At 40.9% G+C, this 21,173-nt stretch overlaps 1 protein-coding gene across 2 annotated transcripts in view; it reads right to left on the bottom strand.

Moving 5' to 3' along the window:
* The window catches only part of mkxa (mohawk homeobox a), a 26,301-nt gene extending 8,222 nt beyond the window's left edge, over nucleotides 1-18,079 (bottom strand). The window contains exons 1-5 of one of the 2 annotated variants that reach the window (XM_039789540.1): nucleotides 17,979-18,079; nucleotides 16,338-16,607; nucleotides 13,213-13,372; nucleotides 10,016-10,169; nucleotides 7,164-7,544 (exon numbers count right to left, since the gene is read on the bottom strand). In XM_039789540.1, coding sequence (XP_039645474.1) covers nucleotides 7,164-7,544; nucleotides 10,016-10,169; nucleotides 13,213-13,372; nucleotides 16,338-16,513 — 871 coding nt within the window. In that variant the 5' untranslated portion in view covers nucleotides 16,514-16,607; nucleotides 17,979-18,079. The remainder of the gene's footprint in view (nucleotides 1-7,163; nucleotides 7,545-10,015; nucleotides 10,170-13,212; nucleotides 13,373-16,337; nucleotides 16,608-17,978) is intronic. The other variant, XM_039789541.1, reaches the window with a different exon arrangement.
* Between the last annotated feature and the right edge of the window lie 3,094 nt (nucleotides 18,080-21,173).

The following is a 21,173-nucleotide window of genomic DNA, read 5'->3' as shown; positions in this document are numbered from 1 at the left end:
ATTATGTGATATAACGCTCTTATTTTGACACATAAGCATGCATTGACCAGGGTGGTAACATCTGTGCACATATGTATTGGGGTATGAGTAATATGTTTCTAACGCTAAACGCTAAGGGGGTTTAACTTCTTGTATAATCATTACCTTTTGTGCATTATCTGCAATGTACAGTAAGTCGTCATTCTAAACTGGCTTTAAAGGGTCAGTTTACATAATTTTCACAACACATTTTTCAACATACCCCTAGTGATATGTTGCCACTCAGATAGTTTAGATTACCGGCCTCTCACATTTCCTTCCCCACCCTAATATCCCAAAACCTTGTGCTTCTTACACAGTTGAAAAAAATGTACTTGTCTTTTTGGAAACAATGTCCCTTTACCCTGTTACTAAGGGTGCCACAACATTGTTTTGCAGTACATTTGAATAGCGTTTCACTACATTTTTATGACATTTTCAATGTAAAGTAACAAGCAGCAAACAAATATGATAAATGTGTGCCTTTTTTGTCCTTGAACAAAATTCGAGGCAATTTACTTTGAACAACATGGAAGAAATACATTTAACCATTTACCATACTTTTTTTCATTCATGGTTTAAGTTCAAAATGAATCTGCAAATCTGCACATAAAACTATTGACTTTGATTTTTCAACATAATTGAGAATAATCCATCTGAATTTAAGATTTAGGAAGTTGACAGACAGGTCTCCGGATAATCCATCGTAACAGGGACACTGCTTTTGGAAAGACACCCTACTGTTGAGTATTACAAATAAACATTTAAAAATACTCAAATCTGCAGTGACAGAAGTTTCAGAGGTGGATATTCGAACAAAAATGATTTACATGGTCAGGGACCACTAGGGGTAAGTGCAAAAATATAAATAAAATATGAAAAATATGAACGTGAACTTTACCCTCGCCTCAGCCTGAGGCCTAGTCAACTGTCCTCACTATGACAGATTTTCCTCTTCTCCCTACCTCTATGCACATGCACACTCTCATTTCTTCTGACCACCATCTCTGTGTCTCTTAGCCACTGCCACCATGCTGTCTTTATTCTCCTAACAGGCCACTGCTGGATAAACTCAACTCTAGATCTGGATGGAACAAGTGCCTCCCTCTCCCTCCACTCATCCCTTTCACAATCATTCCTAAAGCCCAACCTGAACCCAGTAAGTCTTGGCAAAAGCTGCTGTCTTGGAACAACATTCCCAAGCCCCTCCTCTTTCTGTCTTCCCTTTCGCCTTTCCTATGAAACTGTGGAAAGAGCAAATCGTCGCCAGTCTATCCACATCTCTGGATTCCTAAGATGAGGAGTCCTCATCCATCACTGTCCGGGAGTGGCTCATTGTCACCGAGCGGCCTCGCGTCGAGCATTGTCTTTCCTGTCGCTTTGTGGCCTACAGTAAATCACAACGTTGTTCATCAGTCAGTGAACGTGACATTTGAGTCCTCAATCAGACACAACAGCCACCATCCCTCAACAACGCTGCTGTATAAATAACGACAGTTGGGTTTTTCTTGGTAGAGGAAACAAGAGAGACATTAATGGTAAAGTAAATCCAGTTAAGTGTCTTGTTATGTGTTATTTATATAATATGAAACAGCCATGACAGAAATCTCTTTTTATCGTGAACAACCATCACATCTTTCTACCTGTCTACCTCAAGACAAGAAATCGAAACCTTTTTTTTTTTTCCACATTACGATTACTTTTCTTCCATTAACCTGGATGACTCCAGAGCTCCTTACGTGCCAATGAACTCTCCAGGATTCAATAACTGTCTGGCACTCACCACGACCTAATTCTAAAAAGGCCCTTAGGATCTCAACTGCTGCCGTCAAACACTGCTGTTTTCATTGAATGTATTTCTAAGGAAACTGTGTGTTGAACAGCACACAGTTACTTAGAAATAAGTCACTATAATACTATAAAATAAAGGTGACTCTGACTTAGATGTTGGTCGATTACACAGAACAATATGAGAAGCCGTCATTGAAAACTGTTTGGAAAAGGCAGGCACTTTCAATAAAAAAATACCTGGCAGGTGATTGGATGAACCATCTGTCTATCACGTCCACCATTGTTGTTTTGATCGAATAGTAGCGGCTGTCACACACACCTAAACCTCGCCCGTAGCTGCCAGTAGCTTCTAACAGGATGCTGATTGGTCCAGTGAGCTGGTAGTTCAGACACAAATTACTTGAAGATGGTTTTTGTGTGATATGTGGTGTGAAGATTCTCGTTTGATCTAGTAATATCGTGAGAATCCAGCTGCCGTGCAAGGTAAGTGGCATGGCACCACCATCATAACTTTGGTGATCCGGTGACTTTTTATCTAGCGCCACCGAGAGGTTGACATTTGTAGTTTTGAGTGAAATGTCTCTACAACTATTAGATGGATTGCCATGAAATTTGGTGCACTAACTCATTCCCCCCCTTTCAATGAACAGTATAACTGACTTATCATGTAGCGCCTTCATGGGATCAAAATGTTTCCAACATTACAACCAAATAGGCCTACCTGCTAAACTAATGACATTTCTATCTGCTTCATGTGTTCTTTGTGTTAGAAAGAAATGCCAACAAACCAGAGCATGTGTTTCTCCCATATCGGAATGCTGTGTGGACTAGCCAGACCCTCCTTTGCAGCGCTGTGGAGGAAGGACTGGCAAAGCGAAACTACTAGCTAGCTAACTGCAGTCAGCTTCCCCAGTACTGCGTTCAAGTGCTGTCAGAAATGATACAATCAATTCAAACTGAAATATAAAATGGCCCAGTTAACATGGCTGGGGCATATTCAGCTTACTACAATATTAACACAAAGAGGAAACACACTTACATATCAAATGGCTTTTGTTAAAATGAAACACGTTTATTTTAAATATCTGATATTTGCCTGTTGAGCACGTCTTCTCCTCTTCATAACATTGTGGCAAATAAGCTATGTCACATGATTTAAGAACTAAAACATATATACCAAAAACCATATTATAAAAGTTTGTATTGCTCTTTGACAACCAAAATACACAATACTGATGTATTGTCGAACATCATTCTTGACATTGGGAGATTACGAAGAGTAAGCGAAGGCAGCCGTGTCATTGCCTTGAAACAATGTAAATAGAGCCTTACTCTGGCCTTTATCCTAAAATATAACAAGCATACTATATAATAACTAAGAATCACAAATCCAACTAAACTGAACTTCTATTTGTAGATGCAGAATAGGCTTTTTGTTTGTTGTCTGGATGAATCAATACAGTGTATATAGGCCTATGATTAATAAATTAACAATTTTTGTCTCTTTTTTCCAGGCCCAAAAAAATATACAAGGGGCCAGTAGGGGGAACAATGTTATGTTGGATACTATATTAGCATTTTCATTCTGAGCATTTTAGAATGCTGACAATAGCATTTAGCTTACAGAGCCACTAATATGACTCAGAAAAATGTTCATTATCTTAACCTAATAGATGCACTTTTGAAAGAGGCACAGACAAATCTAATTATTGGAAACTTCCTGGTGGCCCCTGACTTGCTTTCAGCTATCAGTACTTTTCCACATCAATAGAAGAATTGGCAAGCATTCTACGCTCACCATCAGACTACTGTACTCAGCTGTAACCAGAGTCCATAAAGGAAAGAACCTGAGAAAATGTACCAGTGTCAACCTCGTGTAAAATGTCTGACGGAGATCTCTCAGCCTCCATCCGCAAAAACGTTGGAAGTTATTTGGCGTATAATGATCTATATGATGTCGGACGGGGCGAAATCTGGTACGGAGCAAGAAGAAAAACATTGAGCCAGATTCCTGCCATTTAATATCCCATTAAAGGGTAATTTGGCATGAAACCCCTGGCATGTGTGATGGAATTCTACTGCTCCTTGTGTTCAATGAAATTCCCCACAGGCTTTAGACTGTAGGTGTGTGTGCATGTGGCTGTTTGTACTGGATGTGTGTGTGTATGTGCTTGTATGAGGACTGTGAATGGCACATGACTGTGACTGTGTGTGTGTGTGTGTGTGTGTGTGTGTGTGTGTGTGTGTGTGTGTGTGTGTGTGTGTGTGTGTGTGTGTGTGTGTGTGTGTGTGTGTGTGTGTGTGTGTGTGTGTGTGTGTGAGAGAGTCCTTTCAAGCCAGCAGAAGTGTAGTTTTCCACTGGGGTAAATCTACACTCTCCATCTCCTGCCACGTCTGACTGCCCTCTGTAGTCACAGATAACACTGTGGGCTCAGGCTGCGGCCACAACAGCCAACTGACCCATTACTGGACTTTTAGCCAATGGAATGATGGTTTGCTTTGACCAATCCCGATCATTTTACAGGCATGGATTCGTCAAAAGAATGTGCAAAGAGACACCGTTTGTGATCTTTCTTTTCAGTTCGAATCCTTTTCCTCTGTACTGACTAAAACTGTCAGACGGGTCATTGATCTGATTTATTCTGTCTTTTTTTCTCTGTTTTACTGATATAAGTACAGATTTATGTGGACTTTGCTGCTAAGGGAAACATTTCTCTCTTATTAAAATACAATGAAACTATTTGTAAAAGAGGAATGCGTTCACTACAAAAAATATCTGGAATGTGCAGCCACGTGAGAAAAAAAGTCGACAGAGGAAATGATGCAAACCCGAGCTTAAAATTATTTCTCTCTGCCTCCCTCTTTCATTTGCTCGGTCTGTGTCGGCGAGATCAGATGTGGAATTACAATGTAATTTTCTCGACTTTTCTTTCGTTTCGTTTGTTCAACTGGGCGATTGGATCGGAGGGCCCCTGCAGGTGTTCGATCCCATGAGTCAACACCGCCTCGGAGAACTTTCCATGTGTGGATTCAAAAGCTTCGCTTGCATGTAACAAAGTAACGCTTCTGTAAAAGTGCCAGAGCATGAGAAATCCAAGAGGGACACATCAGCGCCAAGAAATGATATTAACCATAGAGATAAAATAGTTACTCTATATTAAAAACAGCAGGCCAGCCAGGTGAATTAATCCTTTTTTGGGGAGATTTCTCTTATTAAAACCTGGTAGAGGGAGTTATAAGTCTCACTTGGTCTATCCATCTCTTTCTTTCTTTCTCCATCTGTGAGTCCCAGCAGGTGTTTCGATGTGAAAAAGCCCGATGTTCGTTCAGGTCACAGGGTTTCAAGTTCTTCGATCAGGAGGATTGCAACCGTCGCAGCCGCTGATGCGTTTCATACCACCCCCCCCCCCCCCCACCCCCCTTCGGCGCTCAGATAATATGAAACACATTTGTCCATAAGAGGAGCTTTAAATGAAACACAATAAAAATCTGCTCTTCCCCGCACAAACCCCCGTCCTCCGTCACTCCATCACCTACACCTTCACATCTGCCTCCTCGCGGTCCTGCCCACACTCAACAGAAAGTGAAAACATCACTATTGGTTGTGAAGTGCGCCTGAACGAAGCCCCAGTGTTCTCAACTGAAGAAGAACTTGGACAGATCTGACCTTGATCGTTAGCAGCTTAGACGAGTTGCGAGCTGAAGCGTTGTGAAAGAGCTCGCTCTGTGATTTGCAAGGTCCTGACACTACGTTCACAGTAAGGGGGGAAGATCGGTGACATTACATCACTGTTAAACATTTTTTAGCTGGTTCGACTTAAAGACACAAGTTTCCCTGCTCCCTTGAAAATGTGAATTAACTGAAGTCATCTTGAATAATTGTCTCAATGTCGGCTCACGAGTTACTGAAAAGTCAAACAAAGACGAAATATGATCCTGCTCCCAGTAACTGTGTTCACAAACAGGACATATATCAAGTTTCCATCATGTATTCTTTTCTTCAAATTAAAAAAAGGGTCTTTTGGGTGAACACATTCATTCTATTCATAATTTAAAGTAACACAAGTTCAACTGAAGTTCTGAAATTGTCTTAAAATAAAGATTCTAAGTTGAATAGTAAAACATAGTTGCATTAAATTAATCATGAACAATTAGTTGATTCTACTGAATTCATATATGATTTACAGTGATTACATTTAATGTATTCCTGTCCACATCTACTCTACATTTCCTACAACATTTTGCAATTGCACATCTTTTTTTTGTCATAGATTTTGAAGTTCCCAATGTTGAGTCCAGCTTGTAATTAACTGCTTTACAACAAAGAGTCCCAAAATAAAAGTGCTATTAATAAAGACCGTAAGGCGACATATTTTAAAGGATTATTTAACTACAGTAGGTGTCAAAACCCAGAATCAGAACATGCTATTGTGCAAAAACACACATCCAGGCAAAAAGGGACAATAAAGCTGTCACTTTGACAAAACCAAAGAAACACTTCATCTGGCTTCATCTCACTCTGGAATGTGTTTTTCATTCGGCAGAAACATTAATGACAGAAAACTACTTTTTCTGACGAGAGCAATGTCAGCCCGAAGACAAGAACATCGACAGCAATAATTTAAACGACAAGTGACCTATATCAAGAGATTCCACTTTTGCGTGGCCTAATATTTTTTTTGTTATTACTTTTCTTTAAAGGTGATTTTCACAAAAAAAAAAGTTTAAGTATGCTTTTACAGATCACACACACACACAGAGTCTGCCGACACACAAAAACACACAGCCCATTTGCCTTGCCCCTGCTCTCTCAGCAGGACCTCATGGCAGGATCAAAGGCATGCCAAACAGTAGTCTGAAAGTGAGCATGTTCCACATGGCCTTGTTGTGTCTGGCCTGCTAAAGCCTGGTCAGAGGAGCAGGCTGGGGGGAATTCCTTCTCTGCTCGGCTGGAGTGGGCGAGAGACAGCCAGTGTTCTTGTGTGAGAGTGTGAAGAGACAGTACATGGGCTTCTCTGCTGTGGATATATGAACGTGTGAGTGTTTTGGACACACCAGGCCTCACTTCTAATCTAATAGAACAGCTTTTTTTTTTTTTAAAGGCAGTAGTCATAGGAATCACATTCGGCAACACCAAACGCAATATCAAATGTAGAAAGGTAGAAGAAAACAGTGTGAGCAGGCAGCAGCAGTGTAATATAGAGCGAGGCAGACAGACAGAAATAATGGACCAGCTGCAAGAATTAAAACAAAATGTGCAGATGGAGGGGACAAAAAAAGAGCAAAAGTGCAGGATGTCGTGTGTGCAAGGGAGACTCTTAAAGGGAAAGAATGCAAGAAATGTGGCTCCTTACCAGCCCGATAAACAAAGTTCGCTTCAGCCTCGGAGGAGGACGGCGAGAGCAGCTCGTCGTCGTACTCGTTGGAGCTGAAGGAGCCGGAGTGGTTCCTCTTGCGAGCGTCCATGACGGCGTTGGCCACCATGACATGGCGCAGTGAGTCGTTCAGGTAGCGGTGCAGTAGGCTGCTCTTGTACTTGGGTGGAGACACATAGTCCTCGGCAAGTGAGGCGGCCGAGCGCAGTCCCGCTCCCATACCCATGGCCATGCCCATGCCCATGCCCATGCCCATGCCCATGCCCACCATGGAGGAGCCCTCCTTCTTGATCACGCTCTGATACATGGGCTTGTTGAGCTCCTCGGGGCCGCTCTGTGTCCTCTGAGGGTTGTCCCCGTCTACGCCATCAAGTGGGAAAATCACAAGAAAATAATTAAGATGCAATGCAGAAATACATTTCAAAAGCAAAGGACATCTTTCCTAGCATTTTTACTCATTCACACTCATATTGCCTTGCATGTTTCTTCCTATTTTTTTCCTTCTGTACCTTTTTTTCTCAGCTGGACATCAAAAATCTACATATAGTGTTCGTATATCAACATTTTATGTATTAGATGTAATGAGCTATTCCTGGAAAACAAGACACATTTGATTTGTAAATATATGTCAAATCATGTGTAATTCTTTGTAGATGGGTGGATGCTTTTTCCTATTGATAACTGTTAATAAAACTAATCTCTTAATAGTTAAAAGCAGTCTCTATAGACATCCATTGTAGTTATATCTCAGCACCTGTATACAGTACAAATTCCATTCAAGTTTTAAAATGTTGATTATAGCATGCTGATTAACATGATCTCATAATGATGATATGTACAGTTTATTAGTTATGTAATGATTTAAAGCCAATGGAGGCCCATTCAGTGCCATTGTATTGCAATATATAGTTTTATATATTATTTAATGTATTGCAAACTGTCAATACATTAAGGTTAATCAGTTTTCTCAGCATCTGAGCACATAGCAATCACACGCATTATCTTAAGAAAATTCTCTAGTTTAAATCTAACCAACTTCAGCATGTTCATCCCCACTGACTCACAGTCTAGTTATTTTGAGCTAATCTTGAATCTAAATACCAGGGCAGGGAGATTTCAACCTGGCGCTCCTGCCCTATTGTTGGCATCGCCTCAAGAGCAGAAAGCCCAGCCGAGATTTAGGACGCATTACCAAAGCGTAACGGATGGTAGCCTATTTCCTCTCCATCAAGACCACATTGCCCCCTCTATTTCCCTGCAGAAATAAATAATTTCCAGGCCGCAGGGCCATAGAGATTGAATTAAAGCAAAGGTCTCTACCTGATGAAAGAAACAGCGGGGGAGAGATAAAACACCGTACTGAAAAACCAGATATCCTCTGGCAGGAGGGAAATCAGGGAGAAGTTCACTCAAGATACTCTCCCTGCCAAGAATGTAATTTTGTAATTTGGGCTGGTTGGACTTTTGATTCAGTCTAAAATTATAGCTCCCACATATCAGAAACACATGGAGGTAGCATACTTGCTCTCATTTCCTTATGCAGTCTGAGGTAAGTACAGCAAGTGCCTCAGCATCTCCTCTGAAACCACACAAGCGATACTAAATCTAATCATTATAATCCCATAATAGTGTCCTTTAAACTCTAGGTCTGCCACCTTTTCCAATAAAACTTCCTGTTAAAACGCCTCCATGACAGTGTGTCCTCTCCAGATCCAAAACAAGCTGGACCATTTCAGGACAGTGAGAGGAATGTATGCCGAGTCAGAGGGGTCAGGTCTGGCCCCATAAATAGCCTCTGGAACAAAAGCATAAGCTTAAAAACATAATGGATGGCTTTTTAGCGCATGGGGTCAGAAGTGAGAGCAGGCTGCGGGTAGCTTCATAACCATAATGTCACAGGGAGAAGAGTCAGGGAGATATACAAAGCCTCCGGTGGTACAGTGGCCTGTGGCGGACACAATGCAAACACCATGCACGCATTCCTCTTTTAGCCGCACGTTTGGCCTCTCCTTCTCAAAAAAATGTAATTAGAGATTACTTACACCACAGCGCTCTTCCTTTCTCTTCATTCTCTCACTGCGTGAGTATGTATGTTTTATATTTTTATTTTGTTTCCTGACCATGTTTTCAGTGCTGACAGTGAGTAGAAGAAGGTAGTTGCTGTAAATACACGGCTGACAGAGATTGCAGGCTGGGAGACAGAGGTTGGCTCAGCGGGGTGTCCTAATGACAGCGTGTCGCCGCCCGCCGGCCTTAGTGTCTCTCGGCTGGGTCACACACTCGCCATTTATATACACCCAGAACATGGCTCTGCATAGCATCAGCCTACTTTAAGTTGTGCACAGAGGGAGATGGCCTGGCCTTTGGCTTCTTTTCATGTGATAATGCTAGATTTGAATTTCGATGGGCAATACAAGTATGATCACTTTGTAAAAAGAGCTTATAATAGTATTATATAGTGCTTATAAAAGGAATAGCTATATTAAATCCTGCTAATCAAACTAATTAAATGATTCATATTCAGATGTGAATTGAAGGACATTAATGTAGCTTCGGCTTTCATCTAGAGCAAGTTTCGATAGAAGAGAACCGTAGAACCCCAAACTTCCTCGGCCCTCATTAGGCAACCACAACTAAAGAGGTCAAGGGTCACAGAGAAAAATCGGATAACTAACACTGCTGTTGTGCCTAAAAGAAGATAACAGATAATGATAATATGTATTAATAATGAAGAATAGTGAATAAATAATGAATTTTTAGCAGCCTCTTTTAATTTGGAATGGAACTTGGAAGAGAGAAGGAGTTACTGCTAAGGTTCAGTCGAGCCATACCGTCTGAGCAGCTGTCCTCGCTGCTGACGCTCAGCCTCTCCGCGTTGCCCTGGACATATTTGTTGTAGAGCTTGATCCTGAGCGCCCAGCTCAGGTCTGGCTGCCTCACCGTGTTCTTCAGTCGCCTCCTGGCATTGGCAAACCAGTTGGAGACCTGAGAGAAAGAGAAATAGAAGGAAGTGGGAAGACACAGCAAATTGAAACATATGTTATTCCAAACACCTCCGCATTCATGGCAAAACAAAGACTTGACTATGAAAATGTCTGCTCTCTGCCTGCCATCAGTCTCATTGAGAAAAACCAAGAGAGGCCAAGGCAAAAGACAGAACCAGAGTCAGGTTGCAGAGCAGCTCTGAAACAGCTTTGAGAAACATCCCAGACGCTCCAGAGAGACACCCCAGCATGCATCTTTTCTGTATCAATGCCATATAGAAACATTTAACACCCTCCAAATGCCGAACAGCCACGGAACGCAACGTTTCATTAACTAATGTTCCGACCGAGATGTACGTCCCCCGTGCTTATTCTGGACTCGCACAGCCTCCCTCCAATAATACATTTTTTCCAACACTGTCCTCAAGATGCAATAAAAAAGACACTTGAGCCGGCGCTCTTCCTTTCACTGGGAGGAGAGACCATTAGATGTTATACTAGAATAACTTTTCATGCTCAATAGACTTCAAGCGGCTTATGAAGGGGCTGGGACAGGGGCCTTATGCTAGAGTACTTATTTTTTTGATCCCCTCTTCCAGTATCGTGTTTCTTGTTAACTAAGACCATCCCACATCCCTTTGTCTCGAGCCCAGCGCTGTGGCACTCCAGGCGGCATCTAGTACTTGTGGCTTGGCCGGAGGGGAAGCGAGGTGAGACGAGGCAAGGCGTGGGACGGCTCGCTAATGAGGACTGGAGGCAAGATGGCTGCCAATGGGGTGAGAGAAGAGAGAAAGGATGGCACGCCTGCTCAGATGACACCCAGAGAGATAAAAAAGGGGGGGGGGGGACACGGCAGCCAAACTTTCTCTCTTTCACCCGTGGCCTGTCTGTACTTTATGTACTGTAGAGGAGACGGCATGCAGGCACGCCGAGGGATTTCAACGGTGATGGAGAGATGGCACCGACGTATTAGCACAAACTTTAAAAAAAATAATTTACAACGTCTAGATGGGGGAAAAAAAGGAGCTGTTTTGCTAAAACATGACAGATTTAGTTGCTTTAAACACCTGGTGCCAGGTGTGTGTTTCCAGGGGAAAAAGCACAGGAAGTGATGCGTTCTACATTACTGGCAGCGCTGGTTTGTTTGGAATAAACAGTGGAAGAACTGGGTCGTTCTTGGGCTCCATGAATGGATAGGCAAAGAAAGAATGCCACCTTGGGCTGCAACTGACAGTTTTTTTCATATTTAATCATGTGTTGATTATTTTGTCGAATAATCTATTATTGTTTAGTCTATAAAATGTCACAAAGTTGTGAAAAACATCCAGCACGTTGCCAGAACTCAAGGTAATGTCTTGAAATGTCTGATCATTAGTCCATAACCAAAAGATATTCCATTACATTTGCTTATTCTAATACTCCACTACATTTGAGAGACTAGAAACAGAATGTTAGACATTTTACTGGGTAAAATGACTGAAGTGATCAATCAATTTTCTGTCGGTCAAGTCCTAAACTGTGGAACGATACGACAGGCCTCTTCACTGTCTCTTCTTAAAACCCACCTCTTCTCCTTGGCCTTTGACTCCTGACGTTGACATATTGATTTTTATTGATTTTATTGTTTTATTGTATGGCGGTCTTCTCATGTTTTATGTCTTTTAATCTGTGTGAGTTATGTACTTTGTCTTTTATTTATTCTTCTGTACAGCACTTTGGTCAACTTTGGTTGTGCTCTATAAATAAAGTTTGATTGATCAACTGAATGAAATTCAATTAGTCGACTTTTCGTCTCAGCAAAACAAACTGTATCAATAGAGAATAAAAGGACAATAAAAATAACTTTAAAAGTTGTTTTTTTAAACTCACACATGTACTGGCAGAAGAAGAAGAATCTCCTTCATGTTGGAAAATTTGATGAAAAAAAATGTACCTGCCTGTCATCATGCTCATCCACTGACGTTTGCGCTGCTGCTGCTGCTGCTGGTATTTGGGTGTCAGCTTAAACCTGTGTGCGTGTGTGAGGGTTTTGAGTGTGTGTGTGTTCGCAGCACAGCATCCCGGTGTCCAATAAAAAGCATTCCTCTGCACTCTGCTCGCCCTCACCAAAACAAACAGCTCCATCAGGCTCCCAAAATGAGAACCAGATTAAGCATCGTGGCCGGCGGCCCGAAAAAGCCGCCGCAGACTTTCTGAGGCCGTATCAGTGACCTTGTCAGCCAGATGATACTGTACACACACAGCCGCAAGTGCCAGACACAAAACACACTCCTATTCACCACTGGGTTTTCCTCTCGGCGGTCAGTTTGTCAGCCGCTACAGTCAAGTTGTCCACTGTAGTCTTGTATTATCAGTAGAGGGTGCAATAGTATGAAGTATAAGAAACCTGTATTTATAACTACTTTTACTGCATTTATATACACCTATAGTAGATTAGTGATACCCAACCTGCGGGTTGGGGCCATCGAAGGGACTTAAGATAAATATGAGGGTTTAAGAGACAAACCAAAGGAGAAGAAAGAAGAAAATATGTTTCTGCTGCATAAAATGAGGTTTATTGTTTTTAAGATTTTTTTTAATTTTCATCCCAAATTCTGAATTGTTTTACTTGTTCGTACCTCTAAAAAATAGTATAAGTAGTATAGTGCAGTATAATAAACTAAAATCACTTGTTGGCCATATGACGAGAGCGATCAAATAGAGGGGTCATATGTCAAACTCCAAAAAATGTTAACCAATAACCAATAACCAATAACCAATGAACAGAATTGCCAAAGTACCACAACTGCACGAGAGCTGTAAAATAATCAGCTCAAGATGCAAAAACACTGTCTATTCACTTTCTTATTACAAATTCAAGTCAAAAAACAGCTTTAAGACCTGATTGGACAGAAACTCAACCACAAAAATCTAATTTTTACTTTTTTCCTCACTGATCACACTCATGGCCACATGAATATTCAGAAAAACCTTTTTTATAAATACCTACTTTTCTCTTTCTTTATCGCCTGACCAGCAAGTGATGAAGACCAGAGAGCACTCACCTGGACCAGGGTCATTTGCGAGCCGAGGGCCAGCAGGATCTTCTCCGTCTTGGTGGGGTAGGGGTTGTCTCGGTGCTTGTAGAGCCACTGCTTGAGCGGTCGCGCCATGTCCTGCAGGGCCTGGCGCTTGTGCCGCACTTTACCGCCACTGGGCCGACCCCTGCGGAGAATTCAATTCAATTCAATTTTATTTATAGTATAAAATCATAACAAGAGTTATCTCAAGACACTTTACAGATAGAGTAGGTCTAGACCACACTCTATAATTTACAAAGACCCAACAATTCCAGTAATTCAAGCATTTAGTGCAACAGTGGCGAGGAAAAACTCCCTCTCAGGATGAAACCTTGGTTGGTGAGGAAAACTTCCTTTTAGGGAGAAACCTCAGACAGACCCAGGCTCTTGGTAGGCGGTGTCTGACGGTGCCGGTTGGGGGTGTGATGAACAGTGGCAATAATAGTCACAATAAAGATAATGGAACTATGACTAGAAATAGTAGTTCATGGCGTAGCAGGGCACTGCAGAGTGTAGCAGGGTGTAGCAGGGTGCAGCAGGGCATAACAGGAGAAGCAGGTAGAATAAAGTTAGCCAGATCGCACACTGTACATAGATTTCAAAATTCGAATTGCAATTGTTCTGCCAGATTTTGCGATTACGCTTCGATATGTGATTTAAAAATAAAAGTTTAGCTAAAGTTCAATATTCACTGTGTAACAGATACAACATCATCAGTCATGGAGCATTATACCATGAGACACTAAAACGGCTCTATTTTCTTATGCAAGGATGAGAACATAGATATGAATTGCCAGCAATATGTGTTTTCATTTAATAAGCATTGAAAATTGAAAAGTCAAACACAGAACATTTATCACAAAAGCTATAGTTATAGTGAAAAAACAGTAAAAAACAATTCCAATAAAGAATATCTACTTTCCTGTAAACTGAAATGTCTGATATGCCTCATTTCAATAGCAGCATCTACATATTGCACCTTCTAGGATTATGTTAAATAAAGTAATAAAAAACAAATGGAAAATCCACTGAAAATAGTTACACCAACCATTCAACTAAATATTCACATTCGATTTATCGCAGTCGTCACGATTAGCTAATCGCATTCTTTCAAAACACGACTCAATTTGAAAACGACTAGTCGTTCAGCCCTAGCCCATGTGAATTATACCACTATATGGGGATTTATTTATTTTTTTATCTTAACCTGGACTGTTTGTACATTTGCACGTGTTCTTTTCACAAATGACTTTTTTAAATTATAATCTACCAACAAATACACATGCAGGATTAAGCCTTTCTTCATAGGTGTAAGATGATTTGACACTGCATTCATCATTAACATCATGTGTTCATTATATCAGGATAAAAGGTCGTTCAACAGTCTAGATTTCAATTTTTCATTTCACAAATTAAAGTTAAAATCTGGTTTAAAGCCCTAAAAGAGAAACACAATTATGGTGTTTATTGAAGTGAACCAAACGATGTTGTGCAGCTGCAAGTGGAGTCCTGGGTGGACCGGCATGTAGTCTGAATTGGTTTGTCATGGCACATAAAGTGAACACTCTATACAGTATGCAATTTTCTCACCCAAAGCACTGCAATTAAGATAAGAGAGGTTGGATTAAAAGAGAGAGACACAAAGCAAGAGAGCGATAGAGAGAGACAGAGAGAGAGACTGAAGCAGACAGATGCAGAGAGAGAGAGAGAGAAATACACGGCCACTTGCAGTTTATTTTCATTGCGTGTCCCACAAACCACGTTGCAATGAAACAAACAAAAACATTGTGCTCCGTCAACAGCCGGCTGTTGGTTTTCTGGTCTGTGAAGGATTCAGCCTCACCTTCGTTCCAGGTTTTATGAACCTGTAGATGTCAGTATGGTGCTGTGCGCCGCTTCCCTCTTTATCTCACCAAAAAGCTCCATGACTGCAGATGTAACATATTTTAGTCCAACCTCAAGTCTGCCTGAGGTTGATGTTCTACAAATATTTTCCTTGTAATCTAGATCAGTATGAACATCCAAAAGGACATTTTCCTCTGTGTTCTGAACTATGGTTTAAACACTCGAACACAAGCACACACCTCTGTTTAATAATGTAATGTTCTTCCCTAGAACCGATGCTATCCTTGAGGTGACACCGTACAGTCCCACAAGTTCATTGACTCCTATTATTTTTTATTATTGAAAGTTACTCTGAAGTTAATCTGAAGGTCCCTGCTATCCCTCTGCTCTCTCGCTCTCTCTCTCTCTCTCTCTCTCTCTCTCTCTCTCTCTCTCTCTCTCTCTCTAGGCATACAAATAATACATAACAATAATAATAGAATTACATGATGTTTTCTTACACCTGCTCCCAGATAGATAACATTAACAAAATATATATGTTCGGAAAAAAACAAAAACTCGGCCTCTATGTGATTGACTAGACCACACAGAGAGTTGAATGGTGAATTTAATAATTGGAAACAGATGGAGACCTCTACAAGAAAGCTACCAAACGGCTGACCTAAATTATTCATTTTAAGATTAGCTGTGAACACCAGCACCTAAATGAGGACCACATTGGGAAACGGTAAATATGAATTACCTGATCCATCAGATCCTGTTGCATTAAGGCCACATGAAAAAAAAAGTCAGACTGGATGATCACGTTTGTGTTTGTCTTGATATGTAAAGCCTAAGTAGTTACAGTTTTTGACCTTCCTTGTGGCTATTTAATCCGCGCGTAAATTTCAGATTTTTGTACGTATAAATGCGCAATTCAAGCACATCTGCAGAAACGACTTTATCAATCCGAAATTGCATTAATAGTTATCTTTTATAACTCAAGGTGGCTCATGCATATACATAGATTACCAATTTAATTATATAGGAATTTGACGCCCGATCTGAGCTTGATATTTCATATCCTGCCTTAATTATGCGCACAAGTTGGAGAGATAACCACAGAGCTCTGATAACAAAACCATTGTTGTTCACTCTCTCGGTGTGCTAATTTATGCTGAGTGAAATGACCGTGAAATAGACGTATTCCTCATCAGTAATCCCGGACTCCAGTTAATCCACATGTTAAAAAAAGCCACACATGCTGACCAGCAGCGTTAACATACCCGCTCCGCCGGTGTCTGATGGCCTGGTTGTCTCTGATGGTCTGGTTGCTGGAGAGGAGGTCTGCATGTTGCCCGTCGATGACTTCTAGATAATTTCTGCTGCTCATTTCCACCTCTTTCGCCTTCTCCTCAAACAGGACCTGGCTGCTCAGCTTGTTAAACACGATGGTGTTCATCTTTGGCCAGATATCCCCCCGATTTCTCTGATGCGCAAAAATTAAAAAAAAAAAAAAAAATCCTCGGATTTGTCACAGTGTGCCCGTGTCTCTCCTGTGGAACAAATTTGGATATTTTACAGAAAGAGTCTTTACTATACTTAACAAACTGTGATGTGGTCGTGAACTAAATAATGACCTTTGGTCGGGGAAAGAAATCCTTCAAAATCAGCAACACGTATCTCCAAATAAGCACTTAATATTTGCCCTGGAAACACGCATTTCTCGGATAAATTACAATTTGACATCTTCAGTGTGGTGTGGGTGATTAGCTAACCTTCCACTATTGCCTGCTCATATACACTGAATGAACCATGTAGACGGTCTTGAGCTGAGGCGGACCGTGCGTAAATGCGCTGTTGTGATGCGTCATTTTTAAGGTCGCTCTTTGTAAACATGTGCATGCTGCAATTCCAATTCGTAGCAAGTGATTTCTGTGAAGCCTAAATAATCCAAATAACTGCACTCAGTCAGGTGTGCACTTCATGCTACAGATAGGCTATTTCTGGAAACGAGCAAAGAAAACAAGTGGAAAGTGCTTATAATGATTATCAGTGCAGACTGCAGGTCCATTATAGCCTAACTACTATGGATCGTTTTATTTTAATAATGCCGCACAGCAATAAACTACTTTTAACAAGAATGGCTTTTCTCCTACTCAGCTTCAACCCTGATTTTTGAAGTTTTACAAGTGAGAAAATTCCACTCAATTCTTTTTAATACAATTTCCACATTTTTTTTTAACAAACAACTGAGGATAACATGTAATTTACTACAGAACGGACTCGGTGGTCTAGGTTGTAAAAAACAACAACAACGTGATTTTAGTTTAAAAAAAATAGTGTTTTAGAATTTTAGTTTAAGCATCTTCAATATTTCTGCACGGTTGTCCCATGTCGCTATAATCCCTGAATGGTCTATTTAGGTTGGTGCTCTCACTTTTTAATAACCGAATCAGTTAATAGCCCCCATGCTCCAGAAATGTGACATTTAGTTTTTCTCATCACTTTCAATTTGGATTTTATTTCTGTGCAGGTTGAATATTGAATGTGTCACGGGGGGGGGGGGGGGAGACGCACCGTGATGTGATGCCATCAGCACCCTGCTGCCAAATGTGTAGCCTCCAGGACCATGCAGTGATGAAATAAACAAAAAAAAAACATCACACAGGAAGTGGATTTAGAATCCATATCTATATTATATGTAGTCGTTTATAAGACCTAAAGTCGTGAGAATAATGTCAGAATAAAGAGCAGTACTGTCCATTCAAAGTTGGGTAAACTGGCTTTAGGTGCGTTTATCCTTCACTAACGTTACATCCCTGGTTCAATAACCTGAGTACCATTTCAAAGCTGAACCTATCGGCCCATTTGGGCTACCTAAAACAGATACCAGTGTGTCAGTGTGTCTCGGTCAGTTAGCCTACCTGTCCCGGGCCCCTCCTGCGTGTCTCTGCTGTGTAGAACAATAATCCTGTTTCCAGTCGCCCATTCCCTGCTCACATGTTCCCGTCCTGAGATCCTGAGCTCAATCCACACGGAGCGCCGTCTCCTCCTCCGCTTTATCCAGCGGCCTGCGCCGCGCCGCCCGGGACTCTGAATATCTCACCCTGCTCATGTTTCCTAGTACACAGCCCGAGCCTGCGAACATACTGTTGATGGTTTACGCCGGTTCTGGGGCCGAGGCCAGCAGAGGGAAAGAGAGGGAGGGAGGCATCACGCTGCAAAAAGTGGCCCGTTTAAAAGCACTGAATCCACGGTGGAGTCTGAAAACGGTACTTTTCTTGAAACAGACGTATCCAGCTTACATGGGAACATATCTCCTCCTCACCGTGCCAGCTGGCTTCAAGTATTTTCTTAAAATAAGTTAAATGTTCTTAATAGTAACTTATCATGTTTTTTTTTTAGTGTTACAAGTTTTGGAACCACTTTCTAACAGGACACCCTCAGTTTAATCATTTGAAGTTTTTAGGAACTTATTGGTAAATAAAACTCTTTTTTTTTATAGATCACATTAAAGAAACAGTTCAACATTTTGGAAAAATAACTAAATTTCTGGCAGAGGATCAGATGAGAAGATTGATAACACTCTTTTATCTAAACACTGAATATGACGTTACTGCCAGCAGCCAGCTAGCTTAGCTTAGCACGCAGACGAAACAAGGGGCAACCGCTAGCTTGGCTTATCTCCAATGTTATTAGAATCAGTTAGACCCCCCCGGCCCTGATTGGTGCATCTGAACAGGGAGCTGTGGATTTTTGCAAATCACACTACAGGCTGTAGGTGGTGCCAGAGGAGCCGGATTTATTTTTAAATGACCTGCTTCATGTAGTTCTACTGGAACATAGGGTCAGTTTCAGCAAATATGACAGAAAGTTAGTTTTATAAGTCTTACCTACTGCAGCTTCAACTTGTGTTAGTTTGTAATAATGCAGAATCTGCTTTAGTTGTAATAGTGCTTTAGTTGTGCAAATTCCCAAACAAATTTGTAATTAATCAAAAACCTATTCACATACAGTAAACTTAACTTTTGGGGTTGTTCGGGGTCTGGGGCTCCAAGCCCTTGACCATTGGTAATTCAGCTGTGGTGCCCAAGTGTTCAATCATTTGTCAAAAAAATGTGACAAAAGTGAAACAATATTGGAATCAATTAGAATCTTCTCACCACATTTGCAGAATGTGTGACTTTGCATACAGAGAAAAGTATGTAAATACTGAAACAAAGTCACTTGGTGGATGTGACATTTTTTGCAGCCACTGCACTGTGCCGGGAGACTGAGTTAAACCTATTACCAACTGTCTGCTGGCGTACTTTACAGCGCAGTAAACCTGTTTTTGATGCTTGTAAAGACTGTATCATGTTCCTTCACTGCAAGAGCCTAAATGGTCCTGTGTCAAATGTTTTAGTATTATTCTTACCACGGAAGTTTTAGAACACATTACGAGTAACTATTTTTGTGTTCTATATCTGAATAAAGCTGCCCATTTTTTATTTTTATCAAACATATTCTTCAAGCATTCTGAAACTGAAGTCAATATCAGTGCATCTGCTGCTATGATAATTATTTCATCAGATTCACACCAAACACAATTTAAGCTGCTTTTAGTAACATTCAGAAAAGAAGACAGATCTTACTACATATAGCCATGCCACTGCTGATTACTCCTGATGCACCCTCTCATTGACTTCCATTAAAAAAGCTGTCACATTATGGGCTCATGAGTCATAGCTTCTGAGGTCCTCAGCTGTGTGTTCCCTTAGGGTTTATCCAAGGTAGTGATTCGAAGGATGTGACTAAGCAGCAAGAGCCATATGAAGGGTTAGGGATCTGTGTAATTATTGTTTATTTGTGCTTATTTTCATTTAACGGGGGAAGTTCACTTTTACTTACAGCTTCTGCAAACATGCTATGAATGACCCAGTCATGCACTCACTTTAATTAAGGCTGGGGTTTATTTGCGCAGGTTATACACAATATGTAGGTTTTCCTTCTCGCCTGAAGTGAACTTCTGTTACCTCCTGTGACCTTAACCTGTGGGTCAGAACAACCGTCTCTATGGGAAAATATGGATTTGTCACTCCTCCTTAATCTTAATCCACCTCCCCCAAAGCCTACAAAACGCTGTACAAAACGATTCAACAGGTACGAGCACGGCATTAATCGTGATGTCCTGCTCGGTAGGGGTTGGTGGCCGGTACTCTGCAGGCATTCCCTGTACACAGCTCTGTTTCCTTTCAGACTGGAGTTCATGAATTACACTGGCATCTGCTTTCTTTGTCCTCTAATCTTTGTCACTCTTCTGGTCAATTGGGTTTGACCAATAATGGTTTTTAAAGCCTGGCACCATTACCAATTTACCCATGTTTTTAGTCTGAAGTTGCAGACAGCCGAGACGTTGTGCAGATATTGGCAATTGTTTGTGCTCAAATGATACAGGAGCTCAGAAATTCATTCTTGTAATGGTTCAAAAATAGACTTTCATGTGACACCTGACTCTCTCTTATACCTGTTAAATGGTATCGGGAACTCTAGGATTCGTCACCGCTTTTAAACGTGAAGATAAATCCATAAATATATAAATGAATAAATGCTGAGCCTCCGTTATATCAATACACAAGTAATTGTCAATCTGATTTCTGGTTACATTGTAATTTCCCCTTGTGTGATTAATAAAGAATACATTAATTACATTAAGGGGGCTCCCCACAAATTTTAAACATCAAAGTCTGTTGACTCGTCATAAAGAATAGCTACAATTCAGCATGTGAAAACAGTTATACAGTATAATGTTGTCTGCGGCTCTGGAGGAGCTTTGTCAAGTCAACCCTGATGACGTCATACTGATGTCATCAGGGTTATCTTATCTCGGGCTTCAAGCATAGACTGTAAAAAATAAAACAAAACAAGTTCAGTGCTACTTTATGAACACAGGGCCCTAAAGCATACCCTGCTTTATTCTCTGATTTAAAATTAATAGGGCCATCATTTTCTAAATGAACTGCTGTATTGAAGAATATTTTAAACTAGAGAGTGAGACCCTACATTTTTTTGGAAAATGTTTACTGAGATAGTGAGTCAAGTGAGGAGTACGGTCATTTTCTCAGAGACTTCTACGTAAT

This window comes from Perca fluviatilis, chromosome 22, assembly GCF_010015445.1.
Source record: "Perca fluviatilis chromosome 22, GENO_Pfluv_1.0, whole genome shotgun sequence".
Classification (NCBI taxonomy): domain Eukaryota; kingdom Metazoa; phylum Chordata; class Actinopteri; order Perciformes; family Percidae; genus Perca; species Perca fluviatilis.
Note: the sequence above shows the minus strand (reverse complement) of the source record. Positions and strands in the feature narration are given on the sequence as shown.